This window comes from Lytechinus pictus, chromosome 2, assembly GCF_037042905.1.
Source record: "Lytechinus pictus isolate F3 Inbred chromosome 2, Lp3.0, whole genome shotgun sequence".
Classification (NCBI taxonomy): Eukaryota; Metazoa; Echinodermata; class Echinoidea; order Temnopleuroida; family Toxopneustidae; genus Lytechinus; species Lytechinus pictus.
The window spans coordinates 39,721,425-39,737,981 of NC_087246.1; the positions used below are offsets into that span (position 1 = coordinate 39,721,425).

General features: G+C 35.3%; 2 protein-coding genes across 2 annotated transcripts in view; one reads left to right on the forward strand and one right to left on the reverse strand.

The window, feature by feature from the left end:
• LOC129254238 (paraplegin-like) overlaps positions 1-1,497 on the reverse strand; it is a 32,849-nt gene extending 31,352 nt beyond the window's left edge. The window contains exon 1 of the mRNA XM_054892691.2: positions 1,045-1,497. Coding sequence (XP_054748666.2) covers positions 1,045-1,314 — 270 coding nt within the window. The 5' untranslated portion in view covers positions 1,315-1,497. The remainder of the gene's footprint in view (positions 1-1,044) is intronic.
• Positions 1,498-4,722: 3,225 nt separating this feature from the next.
• The window catches only part of LOC129254237 (maestro heat-like repeat-containing protein family member 1), a 53,122-nt gene continuing 41,287 nt past the window's right edge, over positions 4,723-16,557 (forward strand). Inside the window, exons 1-5 of the mRNA XM_064095636.1 lie at positions 4,723-4,906; positions 11,314-11,459; positions 13,960-14,088; positions 15,031-15,193; positions 15,585-15,683. Of these exons, the coding sequence (XP_063951706.1) occupies positions 4,849-4,906; positions 11,314-11,459; positions 13,960-14,088; positions 15,031-15,193; positions 15,585-15,683 (595 nt within the window). The 5' untranslated portion in view covers positions 4,723-4,848. The remainder of the gene's footprint in view (positions 4,907-11,313; positions 11,460-13,959; positions 14,089-15,030; positions 15,194-15,584; positions 15,684-16,557) is intronic.

Below are 16,557 nucleotides of genomic sequence, written 5' to 3' on the forward strand. Positions count from 1 at the left end.
GACCAGCGTTTATGATCGTTGTCATATTTAGCATTATTTCTGTAAAGGTATTTTTTCAATTGCGGATTGATTCACACCTTTTTCTATGTTTTAATTATTATTGCAAAGTACTACTTTATCCACTTGGACATGTTTGCAGCAATTTTCATATTTTCATTTTCTTCTGTTACTCATCATGCAACTGAGGTATGTTTATACTCTAAACACTCATTTGTATTTCTTGCGTTATATCTGACAAATAAAATAAATAAATTAGATTTTTCACACGCAGCCTCTCATATTTTCCTTTTTAGTCTCATACAATCAGACACTGTTGACTTTGTTTACTCCATTCAAACCCTATATTTACCTCAACAAATAACATATTAACGCATAATTTGCAAAATTATCATTATATACAAGTATTCTATAAAAATACAGAATATTGAACTAATAAATGTCGAAATTACTTAGTTAAATCAATTTTTATGTCGGACAAGGGTCTCTTTCGTTGAAATATCAATAAAAGGTGTCTCTAAAAAGACACCGTGTTCTGAATAAGGGAAATAATGAAAATTTCTATTTTATTTAGTTATGTTTGTGAATCTTTAAAGTTTTTTCTCTTTTTAGTTTTTACCTCATAAAGTAAGCTCCATACATCAATTCTACTATCAGTAATAAATAAAACATTATTTGATCTCCTTTTATTGAAATATCGGATTTTATGTAAAGTCGTCATTCAGAAATAAAAGGTTCAGGTGACGATGAAGACTAAATATTTTTCCGATACTATCGATATCAAACGATGTCGCGGACTTGGAAGACAAAATTGCCTTCGTGAAACGGAAAGCGCTGATTTGTCGCCAATCTTCCTATCTCGGAAGAATGGTCCTAGGAGTAGGACGTTCCTACGTATCGCTCATCTCGTCATGCAACAGGCCCCAGATTACTAAACGAACAATCAACGTTTTCAAATTGTACTGAGTCTGAGGTGCTAAGTGAAAATATAAATAGATCTAAAATTTAAACTCAATAATAAAGTATAAAATCGCAGTTCCTTTAAACCTGAGAACATGAATGGGAGACTTGTGTCTGTGAAAATGTTGGCATGGTTGGCGTCGCATGATCAAGTAAACTTTGCAGCAGGCGAGGTCGTTGCCAGAATTTAGCATCACATTCCGCCGAGTCCGTCGTGGCCGGGGTAGAGTCGCTTTGCCTTTGCGTTGGCCTAGTCGCTAATGCCGATGAGCGGTTCGTCCTCCGATAAATGTAATTCATTCCCGAAATCGTTTTTCTCAATGAACTCCTGGATATTCCTTGATGAAGAGAATACATTTTGACTAATTCACTACAGGTTAACAGAACTAAACCATAGAAACAGCAGCAAATAACGTCAGTAACACTCAGTCATGCATTCGATCCTGTCGAGGGTCGTCGAGATATGAATTCATGGGCGCTGACATGTTGTTTCGTAAGCTAAGCGGGTACGGTACACCAAGCTGAAGCGAGCGAACAGACTCAGGGACACTTTGATATCGCGATATCCCAAATAGTCAATTTTCCGCCGATGTGAACACACGGCGATTTCCCGTCATAATAACGTGTAGTCTCTCTTTCACAGACCCTTCTTTCTATTTTCAATTGAAGTTATCTCTTAACCCTTATTTAGATGTCTTGTTTTCGTCGTTCAGAATTGTTATGTTATTTGGTACCTGTTGAAATATCAATATTGATAGTTGCTATCTTTTTTGTTCTTCTATTACAGATTCAAACATCCATCCGAACGACCGAACACGGCTGGTTGGCGAAATACCGTCAGGAAGAAGAAACATTAAGTTGCCGTGAAAGAAGAAGCAATGAGTGGATGCCTAGCTCTTGGGAACTCTTAATGATTTACAATTGATTTGTTTATAAAATTCATAAAAAAGTAGTTTTATCTTTGCATAATTAGATGAAATCATCAGATGTATTAATTTTAGTGTAAAACTGAGGCTGCTATAGTGTTAAAAAATTTAAATTATGGCTTCAATTGGGAAATGTGTTGAAATCTCTATTCCTCGATCGTGACTCAGTTCAACCCTTATAATACTGATATAAATATGTAAATACGGATAAGCATTATTATTTTTTTACTGTTATTAGATAGATGTGAGAAGTTGAGAAGAAAAAAATGTATAGGTATACTGTGCTATTGAAATGTTTATGTAATACGAAGTAATGTGACCCGGGAAAATGATATGAATTAGTGGCGTACCGTGGGTCACGGCATGGGGGGGGGGGGGCACCAGCAAAAGTTTTGAGTCACTTAGTGAGCGCGCGAAGCGCGCTGTTGCCAGGTATACTGACCTGATAGAACAGTTTCAAGGACAGTGTCATTACACGAATATGTATCTCACTGATCAAATATTGCGAGCGCGAAATGCGAGCTGAACATTTTTTATATTCAGACCTAAAAAGGGACATTATAAGCAAATTTGTATAATCATGCATTGTTAAAAACCCTGATTTTACAGAAAAAAAAGAAGATTTTGCAGAAAACAATAACAGAATCATTCTGTAAATTCATAAAACAGGAATTTAACAGAACATGTCTGTTTTAAAAGGGGAAAAGTGTGTTTTATTAAAGGAAATTTGTAAGGTTCCATACACCAAATACCAATTTCCTGTAAGATTACGCAATCTGGTAAGATTACAGGTGTTCTCGAGACTCTGCAGCAGGAACTTCTTTTATTTTAAGGATAAATTTTCTAACAGTGTGATACGTACCTGTCTCGCTAAACAAACAATGCGAGCGCGAAGCGCGTGCTGAAATTTTTGTATATATTGACCCCAAACAGGGACATTTTAAGGACTATATTTTAGGAATCCATTATAAGAGTATACATTTCTCACCATATATAGTCATCTGATGCGAGCGCCAAGCGCTTGCTGATTTTTTTTAGAATTACATCTAAACACATGAAGCACTTTTTGTAGTCATTGTAATCATGATTATCATATGCATCGCACTGATCAAATATTGCGAGTGCGAAGCGCGAGCTGAAAATTTAGGAAATTCAGACTGAAGAGAGCATTCTAAGGCTTGTTTGTAGGAATGCACTAAGACCATAAAATAAGACCTTAAAATGGGGCAATCACTTTTAGTAGTCATGAAAAAGAAGCATATGTCACTACAAAAACAATAATAACTCGAAGTGCGAGGAAATATATTTGGTGTATATTGACTTGAAAACGGGAGGTTTTAATTTAGTACAACAGGATTGTATATCTCGTTATTCAGACAATGCAAGCACCAGGAACAGTGAAGACATAAGCCCTGAGCAAATTATGTTTCATAAAGTTATGAAAAATTGTTTCTTATGTAAAATATAACATAACATAATTATAATATAATATAATATAATACGTTTCTCTTAATTCCTTTCTCCCTCTTTTTCTCCTTTTCCCCGTTTTTATATATATATTTTTTGGCCAGCCGATTTTTTTTGGGGGGGGGGGGGGCACGTGCGCCCTCATGCCCCCCTCCTCCGTAGTTACGCCACTGATATGAATAATGGAAGGCCCAATTACCACCCCCTTCTAATCCATTTTTGCTACCTGATTACATTCCATTAATATTTTACAAAAGACATGATAAAATTGTGATTATAATAGCAATAAAACTTAATAATAAAGTAACGTGACCTCATAACTTTAATTGTCCCGTAATCGCACTATTTTCATGCTACCATTATTATAATGGTTTTATATATCACGTTTGAATTCAAAACCCTTTTCTGAGTTTTTTACACGATTGTGGTAATATGCTCCTGGTATTGTGAATTCCGTAGTAGCTCTATTGTAGAATACCGCCGTCTATACGCTCCTCATAATAGTTAGGAAGCACACAACTAATGGAACTTATTGGCGGCACTTTGAAAATCGTAGAAAACACTCGTTTATGTCACATTTCTATGCATGCATGGTGTTCCTTAGCAGGGCTCTTTAATGTACGCCTGTCAATTAATCGCATTTCTATGCATGCATGGTGTTTCTTAGCCATGATTAAAGAGCCATATGCTAGGCAAAGATGCATGCATAGAAATGTGACCTAAACGAGTGTTTTCTACCATTTTCAAAGTGCCACCAATAAGTTCCATCTATTTTAAAGAAGCTGAAATCGATGGGAAACCTTGTTCGAATGAATCGCAAGCGATACAGGGGAGACAAAAAAATTTAATGCATTAAAGAGCCATGCTAAACATGATGCATGCGTAACCCAAACGAGTGTTTTCTACCATTTTCAAAGTGCCGCCAATAAGTTCCATCTATTTTTAAAGAAGCTGAAATTGATGGGATACCTTGTTCGAAATAATGAATCGCAAGTGATACAGGGAGACAAATTTTTTTAAAGAATGGGTTAATTGACAGGCGTGCATTAAAGAGCGGCCCTGCTAAGGAACACCATGAAGAAGAAAAAAAAGATAGCAGCTATCAATATTGATATTTTAACAGGTACCAAGTAACATAACACTTCTGAACGACGAAAACAAGACATATAAGTAAGGGTTAAGAGACAACTTCAATTGAAAATAGAGAGAAAGGTCTGTGAAAGAGAGACTACACGTTATTATGACGGGAAAATCGCCGTGTGTTCACATCGGCGGAAAATTGACTATTTGGGATATCGCGATATCAAAGTGTCCGCTGAGTCTGTCCGCTCGCTTCAGCTCGGTGTTATACCCCGGCCTTGGCCATCGAGATGCCTTGGCCCAACGTCACGAGACTTTCAGACACGAAGATGAAAAGAGTCAAGACAGAGTCGACAAAAAAGTCTTTCTGAATACCTTTTATCAGTAGATTTAGTGCAATCAGGATACTGAGAGCTGCATGATCATGCCGAATCCGGGAGAGGAACCAGTACTCGGTACTGGTGGACAGATTGATGGTAAGATAAGCTCGACAAAGGCAAAGCTTCAAGTTTAAGTGAAATGTGTATGTCCCCACACATTCAATTTTGAGTTGGTTGTGAATGAGCAGGGGCCCGTTTCTCAAGTCTGACTTGGCCTTGGCCCTTGGGGCCGATTGCAAGAAACTTAAGCCAGGTTTTTTTTTCAAGGACCGTCTTTCGTGTCGCCCATCTTTTATAATGCGCTGTAAGTGGGGGGGGGGGGGGTTGTTTCTGAAATTTATGATAAAAAATTAAATTCGTTGGCTTGCTTTTATTAATCACTCCTGAGTCCTAGTACCAATGAGGTCCAAACATTACATGTATGGACCTCATAGGCGACATCTGTAGTATTTTGTGTCAGAAATCTTTGTGAAGATGATTATTTGTGTATTATAACACAAGTACGAGCTATCGTACTGTCTATTCATTAAATTTTTGTTTAAGAAAGTTAAAGCATTGTTAGCAATAAAAAAAAATTGAAAGAAATGAAGGGGAACTTACATTTTGACGACTTTTTCCAGATTTTATTGCCAGTTGCTCTTCACTTCTGACTCGCGATCGAAGCTGATATGCAGATCACGTGATACGCGTTCTCGTCAGCTGATCGGTTGGTTATTCTTTTCGCCAGACGTTGATAATTATATATTTCATAATACTAGCATTCATCGCAAATTTAGGTGAAAGAGATTGAATTTAAACAGCGCAAGCTTTAATTTTCTCAAAAATAACATTTAATTGATTGCACAAGTTTCGCCTTGGAACAAGTAGGATCATTTGGTCCCATGTTTGCGTAACTACGGGGGGGGGGGGGGTGGGGGCGGGGTGTCCCTACCACTATACACCCACTAGCCAGCAATTATCGTTTTTTTTCTCTTTTTTTTAAACCAAAATACCTCCCCCCCCAAAAAAAAAAAAAATAAAAAAAAAAAAAGGGTTAAAGAGAAAGAGAATTGAGGAACACAATATGCTTTATTTTTTCCTCTTTTACTGTTTAACGAGACTTGTAATCAAATATTAAATGGGGCTTAATTAGAACAGCCTTTTTTAAGTCAATTAATAAAAAATATTCCTCCTCGGGATTTGAGCTTTCATGAAATATGAATCTTTTTCATGACTACCGAAAGCGCTAAAAATGTCAAAATTTTTAATTGGTATATAAAGCTTTAGCTCATGCGTTGCGCCCGTCTTATTTCAATGTTATACAATTTTATGCTTTTAATGAATTTCTAATTCTCAGATCTTGTCGCAATCCGATTGGTAACTATAATGAATGATTATTATGTTTCATGAATCGTTCAAAATGTGTCTCTCTATCAGTTTTGAATATTAAAAAAAATGTCAGCTCATGCTTTTTGCTCACAATATTTTGATTAGTAAGAATTTCTTCTCTTGTATATGCGAGTTTGAGTAAATAACTAGAGAGAGAGAGGGGGGGGGGGGGTCCCTCACCTACTTGTCCTCGCTTATTCCCAATTTTTTTATATATTATACTCGTGTTCAGAGTGTTTCAAAGTCTTTTCTGATTTTTTTTACACTTTTTATTGTCTCGGAGCTTCCCTCTATTTCTTTTAACTATGAGAAAGAGAAGAAATTTAAGAGCAAGATTGAGATAGGAGTTCGAGATAAATAATTTTTCTTTCTTTCTTGCATATTAAGAAAAAAAATGAAAAATAAGGAAATGAACGAAAGAATAAAGAGGAAAATTATAGATTGATTTTAATATGAGGAATGACAAAGAAAAAAAATGTTCGTTCATAACGCCATTAGGCCTTCTTTTTCTGTTCCAAAATTTGCTTAATGCGTGACAGAAAACATCAAAATAATAATACAGGTAATCAATAAATGAGTCAAATTGAAATTATGACATGAATTTCATGAAACTTTCTTCCGTTTACCTTCCTCCTCATGGCACAAAATTGTTAAATAATACCAATAATTTGTCAAACATTATAACAGCCACGGAAAGGTAAAGCGCCAGCTTACGTTGACGTTGCGATAAACATTATATGCGTGTCTTATTCGGCTAGCCGCACCGTGCTGTTCGGTCGATTGTCGATTATCGTCTGAACTTTGCCGCGTTGACTAATAAATGACAACAAAGACAAAGTCACACCATTCAAAATGTCAGTTTCATGAAGGTAGGTGCGTACTTTGAGGGACATTTACGGTAGAGAAAACTTGGGTTGTTTATACCGGAGTTTTTGACCTGTGTTAAAGTCAATGGCAGAAATCAGACTAACCTTAGTTTTCAGTTTTTGTCTCGCCTGCATAGCAGAGCGAGACTATAGGCGCTGCTTTTCCGACGGCGACGGCGGCGGCGTCAACATCAAATCTTAACCTAAGGTTAAGTTTTTGAAATGACATCATAACTTAAAAAGTATATGGACCTAGTTCATGAAACTTGTACATAAGGTTAATCAAGTATTACTGAACATCCTGCCTGAGTTTCAGGTCACATGACCAAGGTCAAAGTTCATTTAGGGTCAATGAACTTAGACCATGTTGGGAAAATTATTTTCAAAATCTTAACCGAAGGTTAAGTTTTTGAAATAACATCATAACTTAGAAATTATATGGACCTAGTTCATGAAACTTGGGCATAAGGTTAATCAAGTATTAGTGAACATCCTGCTCGAGTTTCAGGTCACGTGACCAAGGTCAAAGGTCATTTAGGGTCAATGAACTTTGGTCAAGTTGGGGGTATTTGTTGAATTACTATCATAACTTTGAAAATATATGGATCTAGTCCATGAAACTTGGACATAAGGTTAATCAAGTATTAGTGAACATCCTGCTTGAGTTTCAGGTCACATGGCCAAGGTCAAAGGTCATTTAGGGTCAATGAACTTTGGCCAAGTTTGGGGTATTTGTTGAATTACCATCATAACTTTGAAAATTTATGGATCTAGTTTATGAAACTTGGACATTAGGTTAATCAAGTACCACTGAATATCCTGTGCGAGTTTCAGGTCACATGACCATGGTCAATGGTCATTTAAGGTAAATGAACTTTGGCCGTGTTGGGGGTATTTGTTAAATTACCATCCTAACTCTGAAAGTTTATGGATCTAGTTCATAAAACTTGGACATAAGAGTAATCAAGTATCACTGAACATCCTGTACGAGTTTCAGGTCACATGACCATGGTCAAAGGTCATTAAAGGTCAATGAACTTTGGCCGTGTTGGGGGTATTTGTTGAATTACCATCCTAACTCTTAAAGTTTATGGACTTAGTTCATGAAACTTGTACATAAAGTTAATCAAGTATTACTGAACATCCTGTACGAGTTTCAGGTCACGTGACCAAGGTCAAAGGTCATTTAGGGTCAATGAACTTTGGTCAAGTTGGGGGTATTTGTTGAATTACTATCATAACTTTGAAAATATATGGATCTAGTCCATGAAACTTGGACATAAGGTTAATCAAGTATTAGTGAACATCCTGCTTGAGTTTCAGGTCACATGGCCAAGGTCAAAGGTCATTTAGGGTCAATGAACTTTGGCCAAGTTTGGGGTATTTGTTGAATTACCATCATAACTTTGAAAATTTATGGATCTAGTTTATGAAACTTGGACATTAGGTTAATCAAGTACCACTGAATATCCTGTGCGAGTTTCAGGTCACATGACCATGGTCAATGGTCATTTAAGGTAAATGAACTTTGGCCGTGTTGGGGGTATTTGTTAAATTACCATCCTAACTCTTAAAGTTTATGGACTTAGTTCATGAAACTTGTACATAAGGTTAATCAAGTATTACTGAACATCCTGTACGAGTTTCAGGTCACATGACCATGGTCAAAGGTCATTAAAGGTCAATGAACTTTGGCCATGTTGGGGGTATTTGTTGAAATGTCATCATAACTTAGAAATTATATGGACCTAGTTCATGAAACTTGGGCATAAGGTTAATCAAGTATTAGTGAACATCCTGCTCGAGTTTCAGGTCACGTGACCAAGGTCAAAGGTCATTTAGGGTCAATGAACTTTGGTCAAGTTGGGGGTATTTGTTGAATTACTATCATAACTTTGAAAATATATGGATCTAGTCCATGAAACTTGGACATAAGGTTAATCAAGTACCACTGAATATCCTGTGCGAGTTTCAGGTCACATGACCATGGTCAATGGTCATTTAAAGGAGAATGAAACCCTTGAAACCAGCTGAATCCATATCAAAGAGAAAAATAAAAGAAACATATTGTTGAAAGTTTGAGGAAGATTGAATGAATAATAAGAAAGTTATGAGCATTTGAATATTGAGATCACTAATGCCATGTAGTTCCTCCAATTGGCAATGCGACCAAGATCTGTGATGTCACACACGTACAACTCCCTCATTACTTTAGTACTTATTTCACTTATATTCTCACTTTTATAGAGTCTATCACAAGGTGAGGTGTTCTCTTTATGAGAGGACAAGTACAGAGGTTTCACAACATTATATCATTGATGAATCGTTTGTCATATGATTAGAATGAGCAAAAAGAGATGTTTTGGGGTATATTTTCAGTGTCCAAAAGGGGAGAGTTGTTCATCTGTGACATCATAGATCTTGGTCGCATTGCCAATGGGAGAATCTCCATAGATTCAGTGATCTCGACATTCAAATGCTAATAACTCTTCTATTGCTAGTCCTATTTTACTCAAACTTTTGTTGATCTTATTCTTTGATTTTTCTGCTTTCACAAAAGCTAACTTGCTCCAAGAGTTTCATTCTCCTTTAAGGTAAATGAACTTTGGCCGTGTTGGGGGGTATTTGTTAAATTACCATCCTAACTCTGAAAGTTTATGGATCTAGTTCATAAAACTTGGACATAAGAGTAATCAAGTATCACTGAACGTCCTGTACGAGTTTCAGGTCACATGACCATGGTCAAAGGTCATTAAAGGTCAATGAACTTTGGCCGTGTTGGGGGTAATTGTTGAATTACCATCCTAACTCTGAAAGTTTATGGATCTAGTTCATAAAACTTGGGATATAAGAGTAATCAAGCATCACTGAACATCCCCTGTGAGTTTCAGGTCACAAAACCAAGTCAAAGGTCAGTTTAGGTCAATAAACTTAGGCCATGTTGGGGTAATTGTTGAAGTGCCATCATAACTTTGAAAGTTTATGGATAGAGTGAATGAAATGTGGACATGGGTGTAGTTGACAGTCTTAAGTCTCCGTTCAAATGTCATTTATGGTCAATGAACGTGGTATTATGTCATTATATGAATGATGTTTTTGTAAATGATTATTTTATAGTAGTTTTCAAAGTTAGCACTGCTGCTATATTAAATTGCGTAATGCAGGCGAGACTGCCAGAGGCGTCCCACTTGTTACCAGATTTTTCTCAGGTAAAAAGTTTTATGCAACAGGCCCAAGGTGATTCAAGTATTACTGAACATCCTGCCTGAGTTTCAGGTCACATGACCAAGGTCAAAGGTCATTTAGGGTCAATGAACTTTGGCCAAGTTGGGGGTATCTGTTGAATTACCATCATAACTTAGAAAGTTTATGGATCTGATTTATGAAACTTAGACATAAGAGTAATCAAGTATCACTGAACATCCTGTGCAAGTTCCAGGTCACATGATCAAGGTCAAAGGTTATATAAGGGGCAATGAACTTTGGCCAAGTTGGGGGTATTTGTTAAATTACCATCATAACTTTTATGGTATCACGCTTGGTGTTTGTCTGTCTGTCCGTCCGTTAACTTTTCTTCGTAAACGTGATAAATTTAGTTTAACTTTACCTAGGCTCTTATAATTTGTTGTGTATGATACTAGCATGACTCCCAGGAAGCTTTTTAATTTTAAGGTCAAAAGGTCAAAGGTCAAGGTCACAGTGACATACTTTCATCTTACCAACATGAAGTCCTTGTAAACGTGATAACTCAGTTTAAGTTAAGCTACATGTAGGATCATATAATTTTGTGTGTATGATTCTAGCATGGATCCCAGGAAGCCTATTGATTTTAAGGTCAAAAGTCAAAGTTCAAGGTCACAGTGACATGTTTTCATCTTATCCTTCTTAAGTCTTTGTAAACGTGATAACTTCAGTTTAAGTTAAGCTACATGTAGGATCATATAATTTTGTGTGTATGATTCTAGCATGGATCCCAGGAAGCCTATTGATATTTAGGTCAAAAGGTCAAAGGTCAAATCACCACCTTCCACTTTTTTTTGCTTTACCAATAACTCCATTTTCCGTGTTACAGACAGGCTTGTTATGTGCTCGCCCTAGCGACACCCTTGTTAAACCTGGAATCATTTTGAAAGTTATATAAAAGGATTAAAAAGATATATTTCATTGTTGAATAGAAAATGTGAAGTTAAAATTTGTTCCCTTTATAGAAAGGCTGTATATAACATGATCTTGATCATTTTGATATTGAGTATTTTGTTCTTTTTCTAGGCATGGTGATGTCCCTGATAGATGCTGCTTATGACAAGAAAGCTAATGTAAGAAGCATCATTATCTCTTCATTGGTGGATGTTGGCAAGAAGAAACCAAAGCTTGTTCTCAGCTCATGTCACTCATATTTAAGAAAACATAATAAGGTCAGTAACACATATCTTAAATCATTAATGTATTTTTCATTCAGTTTGCTTTATGGTCCTGTTCACAGATAGGGTCCACATTTGACTTTTTCCATTTAGAGGCCCCAAGCCCCCAAAATAAATGAGTTGGAGAATAACTATCCTTGTTGTTAGTACATACCAATAGGTCCTACCTCCACTATCACAAGTTTTAGAAATAATTAGTCGGTCAGTAAGTTCGAATATATCATAAATAGACTATGTTTCAGCCCCCTTTGGAGTAGAAATTTTGTGTTTTTTATATTTCATCAAGTGACTCTATTGTATGTACGCTTTTTTCTTTAATTTTTCTGCATGGTCCATCTTATTGACTCTGCCAATCACAATGTTTTCAACTTTATCTATGTTTGTGACCTGAAAAAATACATGATTTCATGCAGTAAGGTTGTTTTTTTAGCCTAGTTTTCAACTAAATAATGACATAAGATACAAGTTACTATCCCGCAACAGGAAGACGGACAATCCTGATGTCTGTAATTCTTTTAAAATTCTTTATCAGTGGCAAACTTTCTGTCGCACACATATTTAATCATAATGTGGACATATTGAGAGATTATATGAGTCATTCAGGGTAACAGAAACTCCAAGATGACATCCAAAACAGCAGTTGTATATACTGTCAATTCCAAAACTAACATATTATCTATTATGTACACAAGGCTCCACATTAACTTTTTTGGTGGTGGCCCGTTCAGGCCACCAAAACCTTCATTTAATATTTTTTGGTGGCCCAATATTAAAGTTTGGCGGCCCGAAAAATATAAAGAAAACATTAAAAATTAATAAAACAAACTTCTAAAACATTAATTCTGCAGCCACGACCACTAAGTTACATGTACTTTCACTTTTTGTAGTATGTAAACTTTGTTTGCTGTTATTTTATTTTGCAAATTGATTTGTGGTAAACTATAATTTGTTTTATCATTGTAAATATGAAATGATTGAAAGAGAATAAATTGTTTTGTTCACAGGATGTGTGGACTTTTTTCTTCGATCTACACATAATATAGACACACACTCATAATGGTAAAGTAAATAAATTATGCATAACAATCTCAGATTCGAAAAAACAATAATTTTCCCTTTCTTCCTCATTGAATCCCAAAACCTAGAGTATGCAGGCACCAAATCCAGTTTATTTTTGTTTTCTCTGCCTTGCAGCATATTATAGCAGGAGAAAATCATAGAAAAATATGGTTCAAAATAAGAACAATGCATAAAAGTGGGAGACAAACAAAAATAATTTTCAAAAAATATAATACAATAAAGAAGTGATATAATACAAAAGAAAAAAGAACAGGAAAAAAATAAGAAAAAAATGAAGAAAAAAAATTGGGAAAAAGGGAAGAGAAAGGGGAAAAATAAAGAAGCAATTACAAATATTTTAACAGCTGTGGCAAAAGTCTATTCTGACTGGAATACAATTAAAAGCTAAGCTAATAATTTTCACTTGCCTTTTGGGAATGGGGCATTTCTACACTCGGCAAAAAAAGTTCTTGGACACTTATAAAAGTTAAAATATTCCATATAGATATTTGATTAAAGGTAAATTATTGTATGTCATCATGACCAGACAATATTCTTCTTCCAGTATGACATGACATTTTCATGTGAACAGTCATGCATGGGTGGTTATATACTTTAAACAATAGCAATGTCTATATGGAATATTTTAACTTTTATAAGTGTCCAAGAACTTTTTTTGCCGAGTGTATATTTATATCCTTCAGTTTGTATTACTTATCATTTTTTGTCATATTCTTTAATCAGGCAAAGTCAATAGGAAGGGGTAGACACAGCTTAACCACTGTCCAAAAAATGAAAGAGAAAAATAACGATAAGGGAATGGCGGAAGTTATATCTGGAAAAAAAAGTGTGAGAAAAGTCCTTCCCTATATTTGCCAAAATGTCAGAAAAATCCTCATTTCATATCAATGAAATGCCTTCCCAAAGTACTTAGTTTCTCAAGAGTGGTTTAAGATGTCATTTATAAACAATAAAGAAAGAAATTATCTGTTTAATTTTGGCTAGCCCCATGCCGGCCCAAAACATATTTATTCATAAGAAAAAATTGTGAGTGAGCGCTGTGGCTTCTTGCGCAAATACAGAACTTCAAGGGTGGGTATGAATTTATGAAAGTGGAATTTTAGTGATTAAAACTTGTGCAGCGTCTGAGAACTTAGAATTAATGTGAGGCTTGCATGGAACGATGTGACAGGGCCTTCAGAATCTGATTGTCAAATGTTTTCCCTATATTTAAGCAATCTGTAATTCTGTGGATTTATTTTTCCGATCCAATATCCATGCATCCATTAATCTCTCCTTACTGTCTTTGTATATTTTTCGTTTGGTAGGTATTTAAATTAATTATGAATTAAAAAAAAACATTTACTGGCCTTCTGGCTTTGGTAATGTACCAGATGTTTCAGTCAAGTAATACATGTATTTCCTTTTGACTCAGTTATCCAAAGATCACAGGACAGTAATCCTCCAGACGATGGAGCGAGTCTTAAAGGAAGGAGATGATGTACCAGGTGCACTCTCTATGGATCTCATCAAACTAGCCTCCGATGAAATGACCACTTCAAAGGTAAACCATTCTCCATTGTCAGTATTACACTCCTCCTTCCTCAAATTAATGAAATGGAGCTTTAGATAGTTTCACAACCTAACCCATGATCCAGAATATTCTATCTCTTGGGATATTCTTAAAAAAATAGTTGTTTCTGATTAGATGAATAAACTTCACCCAACAAAATGCTGAAAATGTCATCAAAATCTGGAAACGTATAACAATATTATTTGATTGTAAAATTTAGCAATATTTTGTGAAAACATTGCTGTGCATGCTGCCATGAATATGCAGTAGGTGGGCTGATGATGTCATGTCCCCACTTTCCTTTTTCTTATGAAATCGTAAATATTTCATATTTTCATACATGTGTGTATGTCTCCCGTAACAAAATTAATTGCAGCAACGACAGTCAGCCCAATTGTTTTAATTTGTGGAGAACAAATTTAAATAAATATTTTTCATTACTAGTAAAATACAAAATAAGTTGGGATATGACTTCATCTTGCTTTTGCATATATATATTTGTGGAGACATGCATAGAACTGTTTCACCAAAGTAATGCAGAACTTTAAAAATGTCATAATTTCAGTGAAGATCCCAATTACGGTAAACAAAGTTTAGCAGCAACTTTCTGTCTTTTAAGTAGCTTGTTATTAGAATAGGATGGAGTAGTTTACTTCTAGTAGCATGTACCACAGTTTATTTGTGATGCAGGCACAATATCGTTCACATCTTTATCCCAATTCAGAAGCCAGACTGTTTGACCATTACTCAAAAAGTGAGGAATTGTTATTATATGCCATTACCAGTTCAAATCAGTTTCTGATTCATGGAAGAAATGTTTATCACATTTTCCCACAACCAATGTGTATGGTACTTACATTCAGTAATGTAGTAATCATTTCTTTTGGTGTAGCCATTCATTCTGTGAAAAAAAAATCTTCATCATTTTAACAGGAAGTGGAACCAGAATGGCAGACTGCTGCTAGCAATGTCCTAGTTGCCCTTGGTAACAAGTTATGTAATGATGTCATGGAAGATCTCTACAAGAAATTCCAGCCTGGTTTCCTTCCACATTTCTTTGTTGTACAAACCATGGCTAACCTGGCCAATGTCAATCGTGAGTAATTAAAAATTGATATTAAAAAATATTTCACCAAATTGGCTTTACAAAATGGAATTGTTATTAGATTAGAGGTGATGAAGAAAGTGAATGTTTAACATGGTCGTTGGAAATGTAAAATTTCACATTGCTTTATTTTTTCTACAGAAAAATTAATTTCTATATGAACAAATTATGTTTATATTACACCCGCTCGGCGCCCTCGTAACTTTGATACTGATTTTTTATTATCAAAGGTTGGCAGGTATGATGCAAGTGAGACTGCCAGAGGCGTTCCACTTTTATTTATCAATTTTTTTTCATCTCCTTTAACATTTAATATTATACATCTATAGATCTGTTACACATATACATGGAATATACTCCACTTTTCTCTATTCCTTTCCAGCATTTGGGTTTGTACCTCACCTGAGTGCCGTATTGAGTACTATGATACCCATGTTGGGTATGGCCAAACACGACAACATGAAGTGGGTCTTCTCCGCAGGTAAGAGACATATTATTGTAATTTTGTTGTAATTATTATTTTCATCATCTATTATACTGTTCTGATTTGAATAGGTTGGTGGACATGAGCTTAAAAATTCAAATTCAATATATAGCCCATCTGAACTGTACATTTTAATTGTCTTTGCCTTACTTATACTTATTGCTGGTTCTTTAATTGGTGTTGAGGGCTTGAGGCAAGAAATGGAATGCATTTGTTTTACATTTTTTATATACACATCCCAAGCCAGATCTCGTACAGTTTAGTGAATACATTACCAATATACTGACCAATAAGTAAAAGAGAGGAGGAAACTTATTCAGAATGTTACCTCTAAACATAAACTGGTGTCTGAAATCCTACTCATATTATTACAGAAACAGAAACATGAATCTTACACACATTATTGAATTTTTAGTGACATTTATGTTGTTGACCATACATGGACAAAATGTAACGTGAGTAACCTTAACTTGAGTAACCACTTTATCTGCAACCCTAGTAAAAACCAAGTGTTCTTTATTTTTTTAATTATATACAAAGTTTGTCTCCCTAATATACCTCTTTGAAATGGATGTAATCAACTTTCATAAAAGCCTTGTATGAGGACACTTTTCACTTATGTCGACTTTTCATTTTATTCATGTCCAAATCATGTAGCATGAGTAACTGACACATTTCAAAGATTTGCCAGGAGCATAATAAGATTTGGCAAGTTTTGTTTTTATACAAAGGATAATCAGACTGCGTACTTTGTTGTGATAAAGAGATGTTTAGTTCCTATCAATAATAATGGAGTTAAAGTTCCAAGTATGAGTCAAGGTGTCTCCAAATGTAACATGGGTAACTGTGGAATAGCCCAATTGCATTCTGG